Source organism: Hyaena hyaena, unplaced genomic scaffold (genome assembly GCF_003009895.1).
Source record: "Hyaena hyaena isolate Hyena2069 unplaced genomic scaffold, ASM300989v1 scaffold_112, whole genome shotgun sequence".
NCBI classification, from domain to species: Eukaryota; Metazoa; Chordata; class Mammalia; order Carnivora; family Hyaenidae; genus Hyaena; species Hyaena hyaena.
Window position 1 is genome coordinate 3,506,973 of NW_024080744.1, and position 17,681 is coordinate 3,524,653.

The 17,681-nt window shown below is 36.3% G+C and overlaps 1 protein-coding gene across 1 annotated transcript in view; it reads right to left on the reverse strand.

The window, feature by feature from the left end:
- The window catches only part of SPATA16 (spermatogenesis associated 16), a 208,960-nt gene that overhangs the window by 57,242 nt on the left and 134,037 nt on the right, over positions 1 to 17,681 (reverse strand). The window contains exons 6-7 of the mRNA XM_039236522.1: positions 1,744 to 1,810; positions 1,366 to 1,553 (exon numbers count right to left, since the gene is read on the reverse strand). Of these exons, the coding sequence (XP_039092453.1) occupies positions 1,366 to 1,553; positions 1,744 to 1,810 (255 nt within the window). The remainder of the gene's footprint in view (positions 1 to 1,365; positions 1,554 to 1,743; positions 1,811 to 17,681) is intronic.

Sequence of the window (17,681 nt, forward strand, 5' to 3'; positions counted from 1 at the left end):
AGACAGTGTGAGCAGGGGAGGGTCAGAGAGAGAGGGAGTCACAGACTGAAACAGGCTCCAGGCTCTGAGCTGGCAGTCAGCACAGAGCCCGACGCGGGGCTCGAACCCACGAACCGCGAGATCATGACCTAAGCGAAAGTTGGACGCTTAACCGACTAAGCCACCCAGGCGCCCCTAAAAAATCAAATTCTTAAGTTTAATATAATTATTCTACTCTTGAACAGACATTGATGAACAATTTGTACTTTAAAAAACTAATTCAATATCTAGATTGAAGTATTTTCTATAAATAACACCACAAAGTACATTTTTTTCTCCTTCCAATACCTGGGAAAGCCTTTTGGAGTAAGAAAAAACTTTCTCAGCTTCCTCCCACCAAAGCTTCCCTTCACTCCAGATCACAAGAGCCACTTGAGATGGATTTGGCTATTTAAGAATTTCTTTAAATTTTCTTTGCTCGTGTACCATTCTTGATAAAGCCTTCCATCACCCCAAGCTTCCTGTTTTAACTAGATCCATTACTATTTGAAACAGACCAAAAGGAAAGTTATGTGAAGTTTTAAAAGGAGTGTATTCCTTTTCTACAACTTTTCCTTCTAATGAGGGTTGAACATTGAATAAAAAGTGGAAATGTCTATAGTTATCTCATTTTCCTCAAAATAGCATAAAAGCATATTACAAAAATCCATATTTATTTATAGGAATAAGTTTTTTCAGTGACAACTAAGAGTGCCAACAATCTTAAGGAAAAAGAATAGATTTGAACTGTCCAACAGAGAAAAAGCCATTTAAAAAACAGCAATTTATATTATGACCGGCATAGCACTTTGTAAAGAAGCTTCTGATTGGAATTAAAAGCAAAAAGGAATTGATTTTATTTTATTTTTTTTAAAAGAATGGTTTTTTTTTTTTAATTTTTATTTATTTCTAGGAGAGAGAGAGAGACAGCATGAGCAGGGGAGGGTCAGAGAGAGAGGGAGACACAGACTCCGAAACAGGCTGCAGGCTCTGAGCTGGCAGTCAGCACAGAGCCGGACGCGGGGACTCGAACCCACGAACCGCGAGATCATCACCTAAGCGAAAGTCGGAAGCTTAACCGACTAAGCCACCCAGGCGCCCCAAGGAATTGATTTTAAACTGAGAAATCTAATCTAACTTGTTCACCGCCCATTCCATTTCTCAGTGACTTCAAATATGCCTCTAGGATCGTCTGTATTGTGTATAACAGAGCAGCTTTGTAAAAATTTTCTGGATACAAAGGATCCTCCTTTCTCTGAGAGTCTCAGAAAATTATGTAAACTTTCTAACTTACATTTTAAACTTGTTGTGGAGTGAATTTCTGAGTGGCTGAATGAAAGAACTTACATTGCCCGCTGCGTTGGCCTTTGCAGGTTTGAGGAACTGGCATGGGGTAAAGAATACGACCGAGATTCCAAACCTAGAGCTCGCACTCTGCGGAGGTAGCAATGGATGAGGAGTGTGCCGCAGGACCTGAGAGCTGAGTCCTGGATGCCAACTTTGGAAGGCTGACAAGGCTAAGGCAGCCAGCAGGTCTAGAGATGTGGATTAAGACCTCAAATATGGTGTTTGGGTCCCAGGTTCGGTGCACTGCCGTAACCAATCCGCGGGTGGCCTGTCCAGACCACAAATGTAAGTAATCATAACTACATGAGTGTGGACGATATGCTGAAGAGGGAAGCTGTTTTAGATCTTAGTTCTAAGGTCATGACCTGACTCGTCTACCTTTAGTAAACTGTTCCCGTATTAGCTTGCTAGAGTTGCCATAATGAAGTATCACGGACTGGGTGCCCTAAATGATGGAAATTTATTTTCTCAGAGTTCCAGAGGCTGGAAGTCTGAGATCAAGGTGTCTGCAAGGTTGCTTTTGTCTTAGGCCTCTCTCCTTGACTTGTAGATGGCTGTGTAGCTTCTTGTGTCTTTACGTGGGTTTTTTCCTCTGTGATGTCTGTATCCTAATCTCCTTTTCTTATAAGGACATCAGCTGCATTGGATTAAGACCCCCTAAAAGCCTCATCTGAACTTAATTACCACTTCAAATACTTATTTCTGATACAATGACAATCTGCAGCACCAGGCTAGGACTTCAGAATATGAATTTGGGGGGAACACAATTGATCCCATAATAGTTCCTAACTCCCAAATAGCTTTTCTCTAAATATCTTGATGAAGAGTATTTTGCTTTAAATTCTGGCTCAAAAAAATTAACAAAGGTATTTAATGCTTTAGTTTGCTTCCAGAGAGACATTAACAGTATCTCAGTAAGGCCAAGATAGAAGAAAACACTCTCACCATCCCATTTCTTTTTCATCTACTGGCAGTTGAAGTGACTGCTGGCAGGGTAACTTTGCTAAGCCATCTCACAACGGGGACAGTAAGACTCGTGCCCAAGAGCCTCTACCAGCTTTTTTGCAAGTGGCAGAAGTGTGGGTTTTGCGTGGCAGCTTGATCTGTTCATTTAAGGCACTGTACTCTTGGCTTGATGCTCAACAATTGCATTTAGGCTTTCACAGGGCTCTCCACTCAGGAGGGTATGTGCTGGGGCACAGCTTCCCTCTCTCGCTAATCAGAGCCAGGAGAAATGGGGTCTTTTTGTGGTTTCTGCCCTCCATCTTGAAGATGTGTGAGGAGGTGGGTGAGTGAGCAAAGTGTGTATGTGGGAATAATAATTGAATTTTCCATAGAGATATTTTCTCAAAAGACGTTATTATAACTCCAAGAAATACTATAACATAGAGTAGAAATGAGAATACAGATTATGCTTTCATCAGATCCTGACACATTCTTTTTGTGTTTTAATGTATTAATGTTTTTTGTCCTTCTAGAGATAGACTATCTTGACGATTTGAATCTGTCTCACATTGCTTTTGTAAAGGAATAGAGTATACATTATATAGAGTATTGTATTACATTACTAGCATATTATATAGTCTATTATATATATATACACACACTCTATTATATATGTGTTTATATATAACATTTATATACATAACATTTCTGGTACATTATTGAATGACTCAGTGAAATAATCTAGAAAAAAATTTAGCTTTACTGAAATAGAGGGAATTTTTGACTGTTTGGGTTAGACACCAAAATATCAGGTTTTTATTTTGTGATGGTAATAATTTAGTAATTTAAGATTGGGCTTGCCTTTCAAGAAGAGTCTAACATGAGCAAATTGAAAAATTGTACTTTAAGGATTTTTATTTTTATTTTTTTTATTTTTAAATTATTATTATTATTTTTTAATGTTTTATTTATTTCTGAGAAAGAGAGAGAGACAGTGTGAGCAGGGGAGGGTCAGAGAGAGAGGGAGACACAAAATCAGAAGCAGGCTTCAGGCTCTCAGCTAGCTGTCAGCACAGAGCCCGACACGGGGCTCGAACTGATGAACTGTGAGATCATGACCTGAGCCAAAGTCAGATGCTTAACTGACTGAGCCACCCAGGCATCCCATTCTAAGGATTTTTAAACACTAGAATATTTTGTAGTAATCAAAGGTACTAAAATATAGATTGTGAACTATTTTTTATCATCAATCAAAGATTTTCCTTGATTATGAAAATAAGTAGAGGAATACACCAGGTGAGGTATTGCAGCTTGTAAAAAGTAAGCTGCACCAAGAAATCTGTTGCATTTCTGTACAACAATAATAAAGCAGAATAAAGAGAAATTAAGAAATCAAGCCCATTTACAATTGCATTCCAAATAATAAGATACTGAGGAATAATCCTAACCAAAGAGGTGAAAGACCTGTATCTTCTGAAAATTATAAACACCAATGAGAGAAACTGAAGATGACACACAAAAAAAATGGAAGGCATTCCATGCCCATGGATCAGAAGAACAAATATTGTTGAAATGTCTATACTACCCAAAGCAATCTACACATTTAAAGCGATTCCTATGAAAATATCAATAGCATTCATCACAGAACTAGATGAAACAATCCTAAATTTTTATGGAACCAAAAAAGACCCTGAATAGCCAAAGCAGTCTTGAAAAAGCAAAGCAAAGCAAACCTGGAGGCATCACAATTCCAGAATTCAATTTATATTATAAAGGTGTAGTAATTAAAACAGTATGGTACTGGCACAAAAATAAACACATAGATCATTGGAATAGAAAACCCAGAAATAAACTCACAATTATATGACCAATTAATCCTCGACAAAGCAGGAAAGAATATCCAATGGGAAAGACTGTCTCTTCAACAAATGGGGTTGGGAATACTGGACAGTAACATGCAAAAGAGTGAAACTGGACCATTCTCTCTCACCGTACACAAAAATAAGCTCAACAGGGATTAAAGATCTAAATGTGAGAACAGAAACCATAAAAATCCTTCAAGAGAGCACAGGCAGGAATTTCTTTGACATCAGCTGTAGCAACTTTTTTGAGGCAAGGGAAACAAAAGCAAAAATAAACTATTGGGACTACATCAAAATAAAAAGTCTCTGCACAGTGAGGGAAACAATCAAGATAACTAAAAGGCAACCTATGGAATGGAAGAAGTTATTTGCAAATGACACATCCTATAAGGAGTTAGTTTCCAAAATATATAAAAGAACTTATAAAACTCAATACCCAAAAAACAAATAATCTAATTAAAAATGGAAAGAAGACATGAATAGACAATTTTCCAAAGACATACAAATGGCCAAGAGACACATGAAAAGATGCTCAATATCACTCATCATCAGGGAAATGCAAATCAAAACTACCATGAGAACTTCTTTGGAGGTTCTAGCAGGAGAGCGCAGCTCCTCGTATACCCTTGACCGAAGACTGGTCCTCCTCTACCGGGGAAGGTCGTCCTCTTCCACAGTGTGCACACCTTCCTGAGGGACGCACATGGAGCGGTGAGGGAGGAAGGGGACACCCGCCTAGCCAGCCAGATCAGCCGAATCAACCCTGTCGATCAATAGGGTGACAGATGTTGCAGCCAGATCGCCCTCACATCCCAAAACTACCATGAGATATCACCTTATACTTGTCAGAAAGGCTAAAATCAACAACACAAGAAACAGCAGGTAGTGGTGAGGATGTGGGGAAAGGGGAACCCTCTTGCGCTGTTGGTGCAGCCACTATAGAAAACAGTAGAACTACCCTATGATCCAGCAGTCGCACTACTAGGTATTTACATAAAGAAAGCAAAAATACTGAATCAAAGACGTGCACCCTGATGTTTATAGCAGCATTGTCTATAATAGCCAAATTATGGAAACAATTCAGTGTTCATTTATTGATGAATGGATAGAGAAGAGGTAGCCCATATATTGTATATATATTATATGTATATTATGTATAATATACATAAAATACAATATTATTTTATGATATTGGAATATTATTAATGTGTATATATATGGAATATTATTCAACCATAAAAAAGAATGAAATCTTGCCATTTGCAGCAACATGGATGGACCTAGAGAGTATAATGCTAAGTGAAATAAGTCAGTCAGAGAAAGACATTTCACTCATATGTGGATTTTAAGAAACAAAACAAAGGAGCAAAGGGAAAAAAAAGAAAGAAAAAGACAAACCAAGAATCAGACCCTTAACTATAGAGAACAAACTGATGGTTACCAAAGCAGGGGGTGTGGGGGGACGTGATGGGGATTAAACACGTGATGGAGATTAAGGAATGTACTTGTGGTGAGCACCTGGTGATGAATGGAATTGTTGATCACTCTATTTTACACTTGTAAATATTACACTGTAATATTAACTGAAATTTAAATAAAAACTTTAAAAGTAAAAAGTAATCTATACTAAAAGTAGAGGTATATTTTAAATTATAGTTTTTAATTGGACAAAAAGTTTCTGTAGCTGAGTTATTCTTTCCCAATGTGTGAGTTTCTCTGGTGTCAATAAATGTTGCACGTGTACGAAGAATGGGGAAAACAGTCAGTCCACATGTCCTGTTGTTAAGTGTATGTTGCTGTTAATTATGCTTTCTCTGTTGCTACACACACAAAAAAGCTTTGAAATTAGGTGTTTACATTTGGAGCGTCTAATAACTCTATTGTTATCCTCACATTTGTCAAGTTTTAAAGCTTATAGTTACATAAACCAAGAATGTATGTGGGCAGCTCATTTCCTCTACAAACAGTAACTTATAATAATTTCTCCTTGTTCTTTAGCTAAGCACAAAAGCCATTTGCTACCTCAGAAATCAATTTTCCCAGGATAATTTCATAACAAGGGAGACAATGGGGGAGACAGGGAAAGAGAGATACTCCATCAAGAGTAAAGAAAAAGCCATCAAAGTAGAGGGAAAAGACTAGCAAAAAAGAAACAGAATTCACTTTCTCTTCTAAACCCAAGAGAGTTGCTTCTTTCTGGTAAATTTTTAAGAGCACTCAGGGTGCCTAGGATAAGTCCGGCAGAAACTATAAACATTTTCAGGATGATGGGATTATGAAAATTTCCCCATCTTTTTGCTGGATAATTTCAACAAATTGCAACCTTTTAACTGTGTGTCCAGTGATGGTGGTTCAGTAGTAGAAATCTTGTCAGTTCTAATTAGAAAATGTGATCAAATTATTATAGATTATTATCAAATTATTTCTTTAATGCTTCCAATATCAGGGTTGACTATAATTGCAGTAAATTGCTTTACTTACAAGATTAGATTTGGAAGGAACCTTGGGAATTTTCCAGCCCAATTCACTGAATTGGAGATAAATTAAGTGACTTGAAGAGGCTTAAGTGACTTTTCTTAGGATGAACAGCTTTTTAATTTTATAGAATTTAGAATTAGGGTCTCAAATATTGTATTTCACTTTCTCTTCAAAAATTATGGTTATACTACCTGGGATTCTCTTGTTTAAAAACAGTCATATTAAACATCAATTTAAATTCTAAATCATTTACTGTAGTTTTGCAGTATATGTGAGTGCTACAGAGTTTTAGAACATATATATGTATAAGTGTCCTGGGAACATGGTTAGGCATTTTTCAGACCCCCTTGGTTAAGTATAGCCATGTGGCTCTGTGTGGATAAATGGAATGTAAGTGCGAATGATACTTTTTCTTGGCATAGCCCATAAAACTCTGCCTAGTGTGATCCTCCATTTACTTTCTCTAACAGCTTCCTGAAGAAGGAGTACTCCCAGGACATGGAGGACTCCCAGAACCAGGAAATGGTAGAAAAACTATGAGTTTTCATTATAGTTGATTTTAGGAGAACCAATCAGGAACACCCAGGAATCATTTCTCACCCAGAGTGAAAAATTGGCTTTTATTGTTTCAGGTTACTGTATTATTGGAGTTGTTTGTTGTAGCAGTTAGTTTATACTAATTCACAAAAAAATAATAAAAGAAAATTTGAATCTCTTTCATAATCCATTTTTTCCTACTAAGCTTTATGTACTATTTAAAAAGTCAACAAAAACATAGTGTTTTAAGAGGTAAAATAACTTTTCATTTAGCAGTGATACATGTTTTATACCCTATTTCCTTTAATTCTCATAAAGTCTATCTAAGTAGGTACTACTAGTGAATGAATATTATGATTGTATTATTCTCAGAGTTCACATTAGACTTGAAGCAGTGCTCTACTTGCAAGCTATAAATGATTGAGATGGGAATCTTTAGATTTTAGTGGCTAATACGACTCTTTGCTATTACATTAATAATGATGTAATTTTGAATGATGACTGGAATTTTCCAGAAAATGGAAAAATAAAATTTTGTGAGCAATAATTTTCAAATTTAATCCTTTTGAATATATATGAGATCAATTTGAAAGATCCCAATTTTCTTGAAATTTTGGATTAACTTAAAGAACCAATTTTCCTAAAGAGCAAAATATCTTACCTTGAGATTTCCCTATAAACCTATTCACTGTATCACTTATGTAATAGCCAAGATTGACATTTTAACGACAATTTTATTAATATAATGGTATGTCAGAATAAAATATGTAATAATTAATTGTTTGCCTCTGTCTTGATGATCAACATTTTAATGTTGAAATATTACCTTGGATTTATGAGAGTTCTTTTATTGAACAACCTTCACTGTAAGTTCTGTATTTTCCTAATATAAGGGATTATTTGTCAGTTTGGTCATTACATTTATCAGTCCAGTGATGTGAAAGTTATGTCTTCATGCAGTTTAAATCAAGATATTTAAATTTTTATTTGCATAATCTGGAAATGACCAAAGATTGTAAGAACAGGTTACTTGTACTGAGATGAGCAAATTTTTATACAGCTGTTGTGAATTCTCTACTTTGCAATACATCCTATTTAAAAATAGCCATAACAAATATCATTTAAAATTTTAAAGCATTTAATTTACTTTAGTTTTGCAGTGTATGTAAGTTCTATAGAATTTTAGAACATATATATGTGTATATATATCCATTTAGTGTGTGTGTGTGTGTGTGTGTGTGTGTGTGTCTATGAATGTGTATATGTACACCGTTGTCCACCATCCAATCTGGTTAGGATTAGAATTAAGGTTTGAATGTATATAATCCTGAATGACTAAGATTTACTCTGTATTAATTTTTAATCATATTTGATAGCAAAATTTTATTTCTGTGTCCCTTTAGCATAGAACTAACGAGATGAAAAGAAATCTAAGATATTATTTTAAAACCACTCAGCTTTGTATAACCAAGGTAACTGAGTCTTGCTGAGTTCTGGTGACTCAGATCACAAAACTGGAGAAGGAAGCAGGATAAGAGAGCAAGTCTCCTAAACCAATGCTTTCTCTTACACCAAGTGACTTTTGATCCTTCTAGTTAGATGCAAATTTGTAGAGTTACAAGATCAACTTTTACTTTCTTTTCCTATGACTATCTTATTCCTGTTTTCAAAAACATCAAGAACTTGACTTTAACTCTAACAGAGAAACAAATTGGCAACCTCAAATCCAAACCAGGTCAAGATCCTCTTCACAACAATAACCTTAACCAAAAACAGAATATTGATCCTTCACACCTCCTGGCCACAATATGACTGTTTTGCCCATTAGCCCCTCATTAGGAATGCATTTAAGGAATGCTGTCAATTAGAATGCCTGTCTCAAAGAGAAACAGTTACAAAAATTAAATGAAAGGCTTCTTGATAGGGGAACTTAAATAATAATGTGCTGGAGTTGGTCTGGCTTATTTAATGGTAAAGTACATATAATTTATAAATAGAATTTAAAGTACATTCATTCTAAACACCCTGAATCATTTTCTGCTTGTACATTAAAGAAAAATCAGCTGATAGAAACTCAAGAGTTACAAGTGTGGGTTTCGGCAGCCTCCAGACTCCTTAGGATGCCACAGAGCTTTTATTCTTGATGATTTAAAATGAATCACCAAAAGGTATCACAGGAATAAATAGCTAAATTACCTGTAATTATTTCATAAGCACAAATGGGTATTACTAATGGGCTTTAGCCTCTGTGTTCAGTGGTAAATGTCAACACAGTTTGGGACCCTTTTTTGTCATTGTGCATTTCTTCTCTATACTTAGTTTAATTATATGAAGGCAGGTATTCTTTTTCCTAACTGTATATTGTTTTCTGATTGCATTTCTTAACTGGTGGTTTTAGACCAGGGAATGGCTTGCTGGTGCACAGAGCTGACTAATGGCAGAGTTGGGACAAGAACCTGGTGACCTGGTTCCCAGACTTTTACCTCTTTTGTATTATCTCTTACGCTACTAAGCAAGATGAGTTTGAGTGGAAAAGTGTAGGATGCCTTTGAAAAACTGTATGCTGGAGAAGTTGAAAGAATTAAGTACATTTAATTGGAAAGAAGATGTTAAGTTCCAGGGACTTCTGTCATCAGAGAGCAACCTGTTACTGTACTCTGCCTATGTAGGCTTCATTTAATTCATTGACAAATCTGTAAAACTCCTTTATCAATTAAATGAGTGTTCTTGGGCATTGGTTAAGCGCTATAGATAAATTATTCTCTCTACTTGTTAGGCCAACTCTGAAAAACAGGCATTGTTATCCCATTTTAAAGATTAGGAAAACTCAGTCTTTATATTATACGATATGGCTACTTTGTGACTGAGCTGCGATTCATATCAGTTCTAGCTCAGTCAGATTCTCTTGTTCTGAACCATTTATGGTGTGGAGACTCAAAAATGAGGTTTATACCTTCCATAAAGCTTTGGAGAGCATAAATGGAATTCTTAGCAGGAGGGAAAATGTTCTAATAGAGCCTTCCAATGAGGAAACCATTTATCTTGGAAGCTAGTAGCTCCATGGCCCTGGTGGTACACAGACCACGGAGGATGATGGTCTATCTGGGATCTAGTGAAAGGCACTGTGTATGTAGGAAAATGTGTTTATAGTGCTACAGTCTATTGCTCAAAATATCATTGGTACTTCTATATCCTCATAATTCCTATTCTCTCGCAAGTTTCAGCTTTGTTCCAGCAACCAGATACCTCTTCTTTGTTCTTATTTCTCTCATTTGTCTGTAATTACTTTTTTCTAGTCCTCCTGGAGGACTTTATTTTTTAGGAGTTAAGAGATTGCAGGAAGATGCTATTATGGAGCATCCTATATGCAACTTCCCATCATCAAGACGTCTCAGAAGGGGCATCTGTGAGAAATGTGATGGACCTGCCAAATGTGTGCATACATACACACACACACACACACACACACACACACACACACACACACATCTACTTTATGACAACAATAAACTACAACTTCAAGTCATATTAGATGAAATGAAATGAAGTGCTATCTTCAAGAGACCTGCCACTATACTTCCAAGTTATGTGTCCAGTCTCCAGTTTTATCTCTGATCTGTGCCTTATATACATGAATGTGACAGTGGGCCAACCCCCACCTGATGAAGAATAAATAAAATGAAGACTAGTCATGATAATTTTGGTGTTTTCCATCTCTTTAGGTTTGGGCTTGAAATAGTCCTTCCAAGGTTTTCTGGGGGTTATTGTGCCTCATAGGCTGTTGACTCCTGGTGTAGACTGCACTGTATAAAATAGCACTTATTCTCTCTTGGATAAAAAAATAGGTCAGTTTAACAGTTACTTTATCCTAAAAAAAGCAAATCATGACACATGTTGAAGATTGACATTTAAAATGCTGAGGCCTTATTATCTGGAAGAGGGGGGATTAGAAAAGATGAGAAAGAAATGAAAAAGGAAACGATTCAACCAGGAACTATAGGGTAGGTAGAGTACACAGGCTTCGAAAATTAGAGAGGAAAATACAATCATATGAATTCAAGAAAAGAGGAGAATTCATTTTTAATTGGTGTGCAATGCCATCAGAAAGATGGCTGAATATAAATAAAAACATTAAAAACTTTGAGCTTTACAGATTATCTTATACTTGGGTGCACACAGCTTAAAAAATTTCATGATTTCATGGAATAGTTATCCTGCATCTCCAACTGCTAAAAAAAGTGACCTCAATTTCTCTGCAAGCTTGTAAATCAATAACCCATAAAAATCTAAGGGAAATATAAAAGATAACTATAAAAACCTCTAAATTTGGTTTGGATCATAACAAGTTTTGATTTTTAGTTGCAAACAAAAGCAAAGAAGGAATCAACATGTTCACAAATTTAAACTGGAAGGCAAAGTCTTCATATAAACAAAATAACCTCATGACAACCTAGTAGAATAGTGCAGGACTCCTGGGAATCAAATAGCTACCCTTAAATTTGTTCAAGTAAAAGAAGGCCCAAACTGCCTTAAATCTATGAAACACATATCATTCTAAAATGAAAGAAAATGAAAAGAAATTTAGAGGTTACTTTTTTTTTCTGTTAAGAACTGTCAGAAACCCAGAAAGCTTTTTAGGAGGGAAAAAAAAAAAACAGAAGGAAAAGCTGACTTTACTTAAATGGTGTGAGTTTCCTCAATAACCTACTGATATTTCTACATAACCAAACTGATACCTTTAATATATATATTTTATATATATATGTAATATACAATATATTATATACCATATAATATATATATTTAATGTATAGGTGCTATATATTATATATATATTTCTGAAGACAAATACTAAGTAAATATTTCTTAGGAGTGGCTGGAGATTAATTTTCTTCCTTGATATGATATTTTCTAATGAGATTGAATTATCAACTTACAGATAGAGGCTGATATACAAGTGAAATATGCTGTCCCCCTGTAGGGCCCATTCTGAGGCAGTGCACCCAAATTCTTATAAGATCTGGATGCCTGACATTGTTTTAGCCTGGGATAAAGCTGTTTATTTCTCAGTGGCAATTAGGGTTTCAAAAGCAGACAAGCTCTGAAATGGTGGCACTCTGACTAAAATTCACACTGAGGTGAGGTAATTGAATATATGACACATTTTTGAAAGGAGGATTTCACTCTTGGCATGTATAGGTGGAGTGAGGAGCAGGGACAGAGTGTGGGGCACATCAAAAGCAACCTCACCTACTTGACAATCTGGCCAAATAAATGCCACTAAATACATATAATGGTACTGAAATGTACACATGAATTCAATATGTGAATATGATTCACATTCTTTCTTCCATCCTTTCCTCTCTTCCTCCCTCCCTCCCTCGTTTCCTTCCTTTCTTCCTTCCTAACTCCTGGGACACTCATGGAACATCAAAGGAAGAACTACACTAAACTATACAAACAGAAAATAATGTCATGGTCACTATCTTCTTCATAGGAACACTCAACCCTAGATCAAATACGTGCCTCAATTGCATCTTTCATTTAAAAGTGAACCTCTTCTGCTGGCATACTACCTCAAATAGCATCAAAGCAAAGTGAAACACAGGCAGCATTTAACAACGCTGGTAACCATGGAAACATATCATTAAAGAATATATAAACAGGAATGAATAATTAGATGAGAAATTCATTTCTACATTTATCTTTTTCCAAGACCCAGTAAAGGAAGCTCTTTTTACCTCTCATCTCAATTTGGGCACTTCCTCTTTAGCCTGTCTTCTAACCAAAAAAATATGAAAATTCATAAAGTGAGATTTTAATATTGCCAAGCTTAATGGACAAATCTCTTTGTAGGCAAGTGACTAAAAGTGATTGCAGTGCCCATTGTTGTCTAGATGTAAAACTGAATGTAGTAAAGATTCCTGAAGCAGCAAAGAATTTGATTTGGGATGGTGGGGGGAGGGCAGGAAAACCTGACATATCATGGTGAGAAGGGGAGAGTGATTAACATTTAAAGCAGGAAGAACAGACTGCCTCACTTACTAGAGGCATCTACATAGTGGGAAGACCGAGGGGAGAATATGGGCTAATGGATTATATCAGATGCATTGTCAGGTAGGCAGCATCACCTGTGCAGGTACTCTGACATTCTGCCGTTGCACCTAGCAGAGCTGTAGATAAACGCTAAAGTAGGCAAAGTTGTTCATGAACTTAAAAAATTATAGAAGGACTTACAGACCATCTAACTCAGGGTTGTGTATCAGGATCACCTAGTTGGGGGGATGTAGACAAACGCAGTTTTTAGAATCTCACCCAGTGCTGGGAATCTAATATTTTAAATATTTTCCCAATATTGGTCAGTTGGTCACTAGGCCAGTGTTTGAGAACCACTGACCTAGGCCAACTTCGTTGTCATACAGCAGCAGAAACTAAAGTCCAGAGCAGGTGTGGTAAACCAGATGGAGTTGCTGGTCACAGTTTCCCCCATTTCTGTAACAGCATCACTTTTGTTATGGTTTGGCAGTAAACGGAATAACCATATATGGTTTGCTTTGGCTAATGGGATAACAAGCATGATGTGAGCAGAGGCTTGATTTGTGCTTATATAATTTGTCTTTCTTTCCTAGAATTCTGCGTTTTGCCATAAGATAAACAGACCTCAGATAACCATTGCATGTGGCTCATTCTTGGGCCTCTCTGCAGCTTGGAGCTAAGGCTAGACAAGTACAGCCAAGACTAGCCTAGATCAGTCAAGTTATGACTGAAAAGCCGACCTACTTACTACTATGAGAAACCACTGAATTTAAGACTGATTTGTTACATAGTAGTATTGTAGCAATAGGTGACCAATATGGAAATGAAGTGACTTATCCAAAATTAAATCCTAGCATTAGAACTAGAACTTACAGCTTGTGAATCTTGGGCCTAACTTCTTTCTACTGCCCTATAGTGTCTGTTTTACTTTCTTCCCTTCACAGATTTAAGCACATATATCCATTGCCTTCATGGGGTCTTTCTGCTCAACCCATATTCCCTGTGTTTCAGAACATCCTGTCATCTTGCCTCATAAGAGCTTACCTTTCCTTCCATCTTGTTTCTCAGGATTCTGCTTTCATATTTCCAAAGTGACTAAGAAGGCTCAACATAATTCTCACAATTGTGTTCAACCCATTAATGAGTTAAACACTTAGAGGATAAATTTCTTCTGCATATGACCTGGGGATGACTAGAGACTCAATGCCAAATGCTGAGAATTTAAGCATGACACATGGCAGTTGACAGAAAAAATATTTTTAGGTAAGTGAGTTTGGTGCTTATTAAATTATATATAATCTAAATATCATAAGGCTTGGATTACTTTCAGACACTCCTTGTCCAAATATTTTATAAACTGTATGACTGATGGGGCCAAATAATTAAATAAATAGACTATAAACAAAGGCCATTAGGAGAAATGCTCATATGGCATTTTTATTTTGTTCCTTTCTGTGGAAACATTTTTCACATGGAAGTAAAATCTTTAGAACACATTTTTCTTCTCCAGAATATGTAGGTGTTTTGTTAAAGATAATAAAAAAATGTTTCCTTGACCTTAATTTGCTTGTAATTTCATGTTGAAGATTTTATTTTTACTCTGAGGTTGAGATATTATAAGTCTGTATGATGTAAATGACTAATACTGGGATGATTTTGCAATATCAAAAAGAAAAACAATAAATTGGAGTAAAAAAAGTTAGACTTCATTATTGGCATAAGGGATCAAGTTACATTCAGTGCTTAGTTATTTTGTATCATTCACTGGTTAGTGCAGACAAATTCATTAGTTTGCTGCTGTGCTGATTGCTATGTTTGAAAGAAGAAGCTGATAGATAGGACCTTAGGATTTTCATGGATACATCCATGAGCACAGAAACCAATGAGATAATAGACTGTTGGAAATCTGCAACCTTCTCCAAATACTCTGATAAATCTCAATCTCAACTAAAGCACAAAGTTTGTCCACATTTGTGAACTTAAAACACACACACACACACACACACACACACGCACGCACACACACACACAGAGAAATACTTGTTGAAATCAATAAGCACTGAATTTTTTAATAGCAAATAGTTACCCCAAAATATTCTTGACATTACTGGTTTGAGTTTCATGTCAAATAATATTTAACTTGGTTGATTGAATTTAACAGATGTGTATTGAATAGCTTTTGCAATGAACTATGGAAGAAAAACAGATTAGGAAGAAGTGGTGTCTAATTTAAGTACCGGGTGTTTTTCTTCTTAAGTTTTTGTGCCAGAATACATGCTTCTTGAGGACAGGACAATGTCTATTTTGTTCACTGACGTATTTCCAACACATAGCATAGTGCCTAACATACAGCCACTAATAAGCGCTCAATAAATATTTCCAGAATGAGTATGAATGACAAAAACAATTTGAAAGTAAAGAAGAAAGTGTCCACTATTTTTTTAAATGCTTATTTATTTATTTTGAGAAAGAGAGAGAGAGAGAGAGCATGCAAGCATGAGCTGGCAGAGAGAAAGGGAAAGCAAGAATCCCAAGCTGGACCCTGCTGTCAGTACAGACAGCAGTCAGAGCCTGGCATAGGGCTCAATTTCATGAACCATGAGATTATGACCTGAGCTGAAATCAAGAGTCTAATGATTAACCAACAGAACCATCCAGGCACCCAGAAAAGTATCCACTAATTTAAGAGTAGTCTGCACACACTGGATTGGAAAGGTTTTGAGCTTGAATGACTATAGTGCAGTTTCAGAAGGAACTATATGACACTAACATTCCGGGTGCTATTTTTTGCTTTGAGTTTTGGAAGCAGTAAATGTCTCCTGCTAGGCCCAATACCAAAAAGAAAAAGAGCTGTTGCAAAGAGGAGTGCAGAAGGGACTTAACCTGTGGTCTGTGAAACCCTGAAAGCCATGGAAGGGCCCACAGACTGTGCACCATCTTCCTCAAGCCTATGGCTGGGAAAAATCTTTTGTCTCTCAACACAGCCAGCTCCTGATTTTTGTCCCTTGAGAGTAGACTAACTTCACCAAAGAAAAATTTCTTGTTGGTGAGCTCTTTGGAAACCATTTAGGCCATTGATATCTTTAAGATGGTGAATGTTCCATGCCAAGTACAAGTTGAATTGGATGGGATGTCTTGGCATTCTCTGCACAGATGGAGGATCTGTGAAGTTGGCACTGCCTCAGCCTTCGCTGCTTCACTAAGGAAAGATGCTTCACATGTCAGGCTTTCTACAGGGGCCTGTACTGGTGTCAACAGCCCCTCAGCAATCCCAAAAGAGGTCTTTCAATTGCTGTGAAAGTCTTCAACTTCCTCAGAGCCAAGAGCTCACATCAGTGCCTTTTCAGTAGATCTTTGTCAAGACACAAGAACATACCATGAGACTCTTTCTTAATAGAGAAGTTTGTTGGCAATTCAGAGACAAAATTTAGAAGTGATTTAATTTGATTAATTCTTGAAAATTTCTTAAGAGAAAGGAAAACTCCTTAGAACAGATTGATAGTGAGAAGTTCATTCCAGGACTAGATTTATAATGGCTGATATCTTAGTCACATATATGAAGCAAATCTTTTGGTTAAAATGCTGAATTTACTATTAGAAATGCTGCTGAAAAACTATGAGATTTTTTTTTTTTTTTGTCAAGCTGCTACTGTAAATGAGGTGGCTGGAGTCAAAAAACAATATGAATTTTCTAATACTGGAGGTGAGACTGACATAGGCCTTGAGAGTTTCTAGGGACAAAAATCAACAGACACTTGGCAAATGGCTTTCTCTCTTATGAAGGTCATTTTTGTTCGGATGCCTTTAAAATTGAAACAATTTGCTGACGTAGATAACTTTGATGATATAGACTTAGCAAAGATAATCTCATTGACCTGAAGACAAAGGAAATGATGTAATATGAATTTTGGTCATTCTTGATGCCCCCCTATCCATATGAAATCTTGTGAGCTACAGGGGCTCTGATTCCATTTGCTATTAGAGACTTCATGAGTCAGGGTTGTACCTCTTATTGCCATTAAAGTGAATATTGACACTGATGAGATGTTGAATATATTTTAATTTCTTGTTCCAGGAAAATTGCATAACTTTTTCATAAGAGTGAAAAAACTATAATTCTCAGTATTCTATGTGTAGATCAATTTCCAATGTAATGAGATAAATAGTAAGCCTATTTTTTGTATTTATGTTTATGAGTACTATTTCTAGGTGGATGCTTGTAAACTGAATCAGATTCTCAGAGGGGTTTGTGATTCAAAAAAGAAAGAAAGCAATTTGAAAAGGAACAATTAAGGTGAAGAATGGGTTGATCAGACATATTGCCCCTGTTCAGTGGGGTTCCTCTCTACTTGTTTTGGAACTTCTGCAACAAAATTAGCTGTTATCATCTTTTCTCACTCCATTTTGCTAAGCAGTACACACCAGGGTTAGCTCTCTTACACTATAAGAGATAAAGCC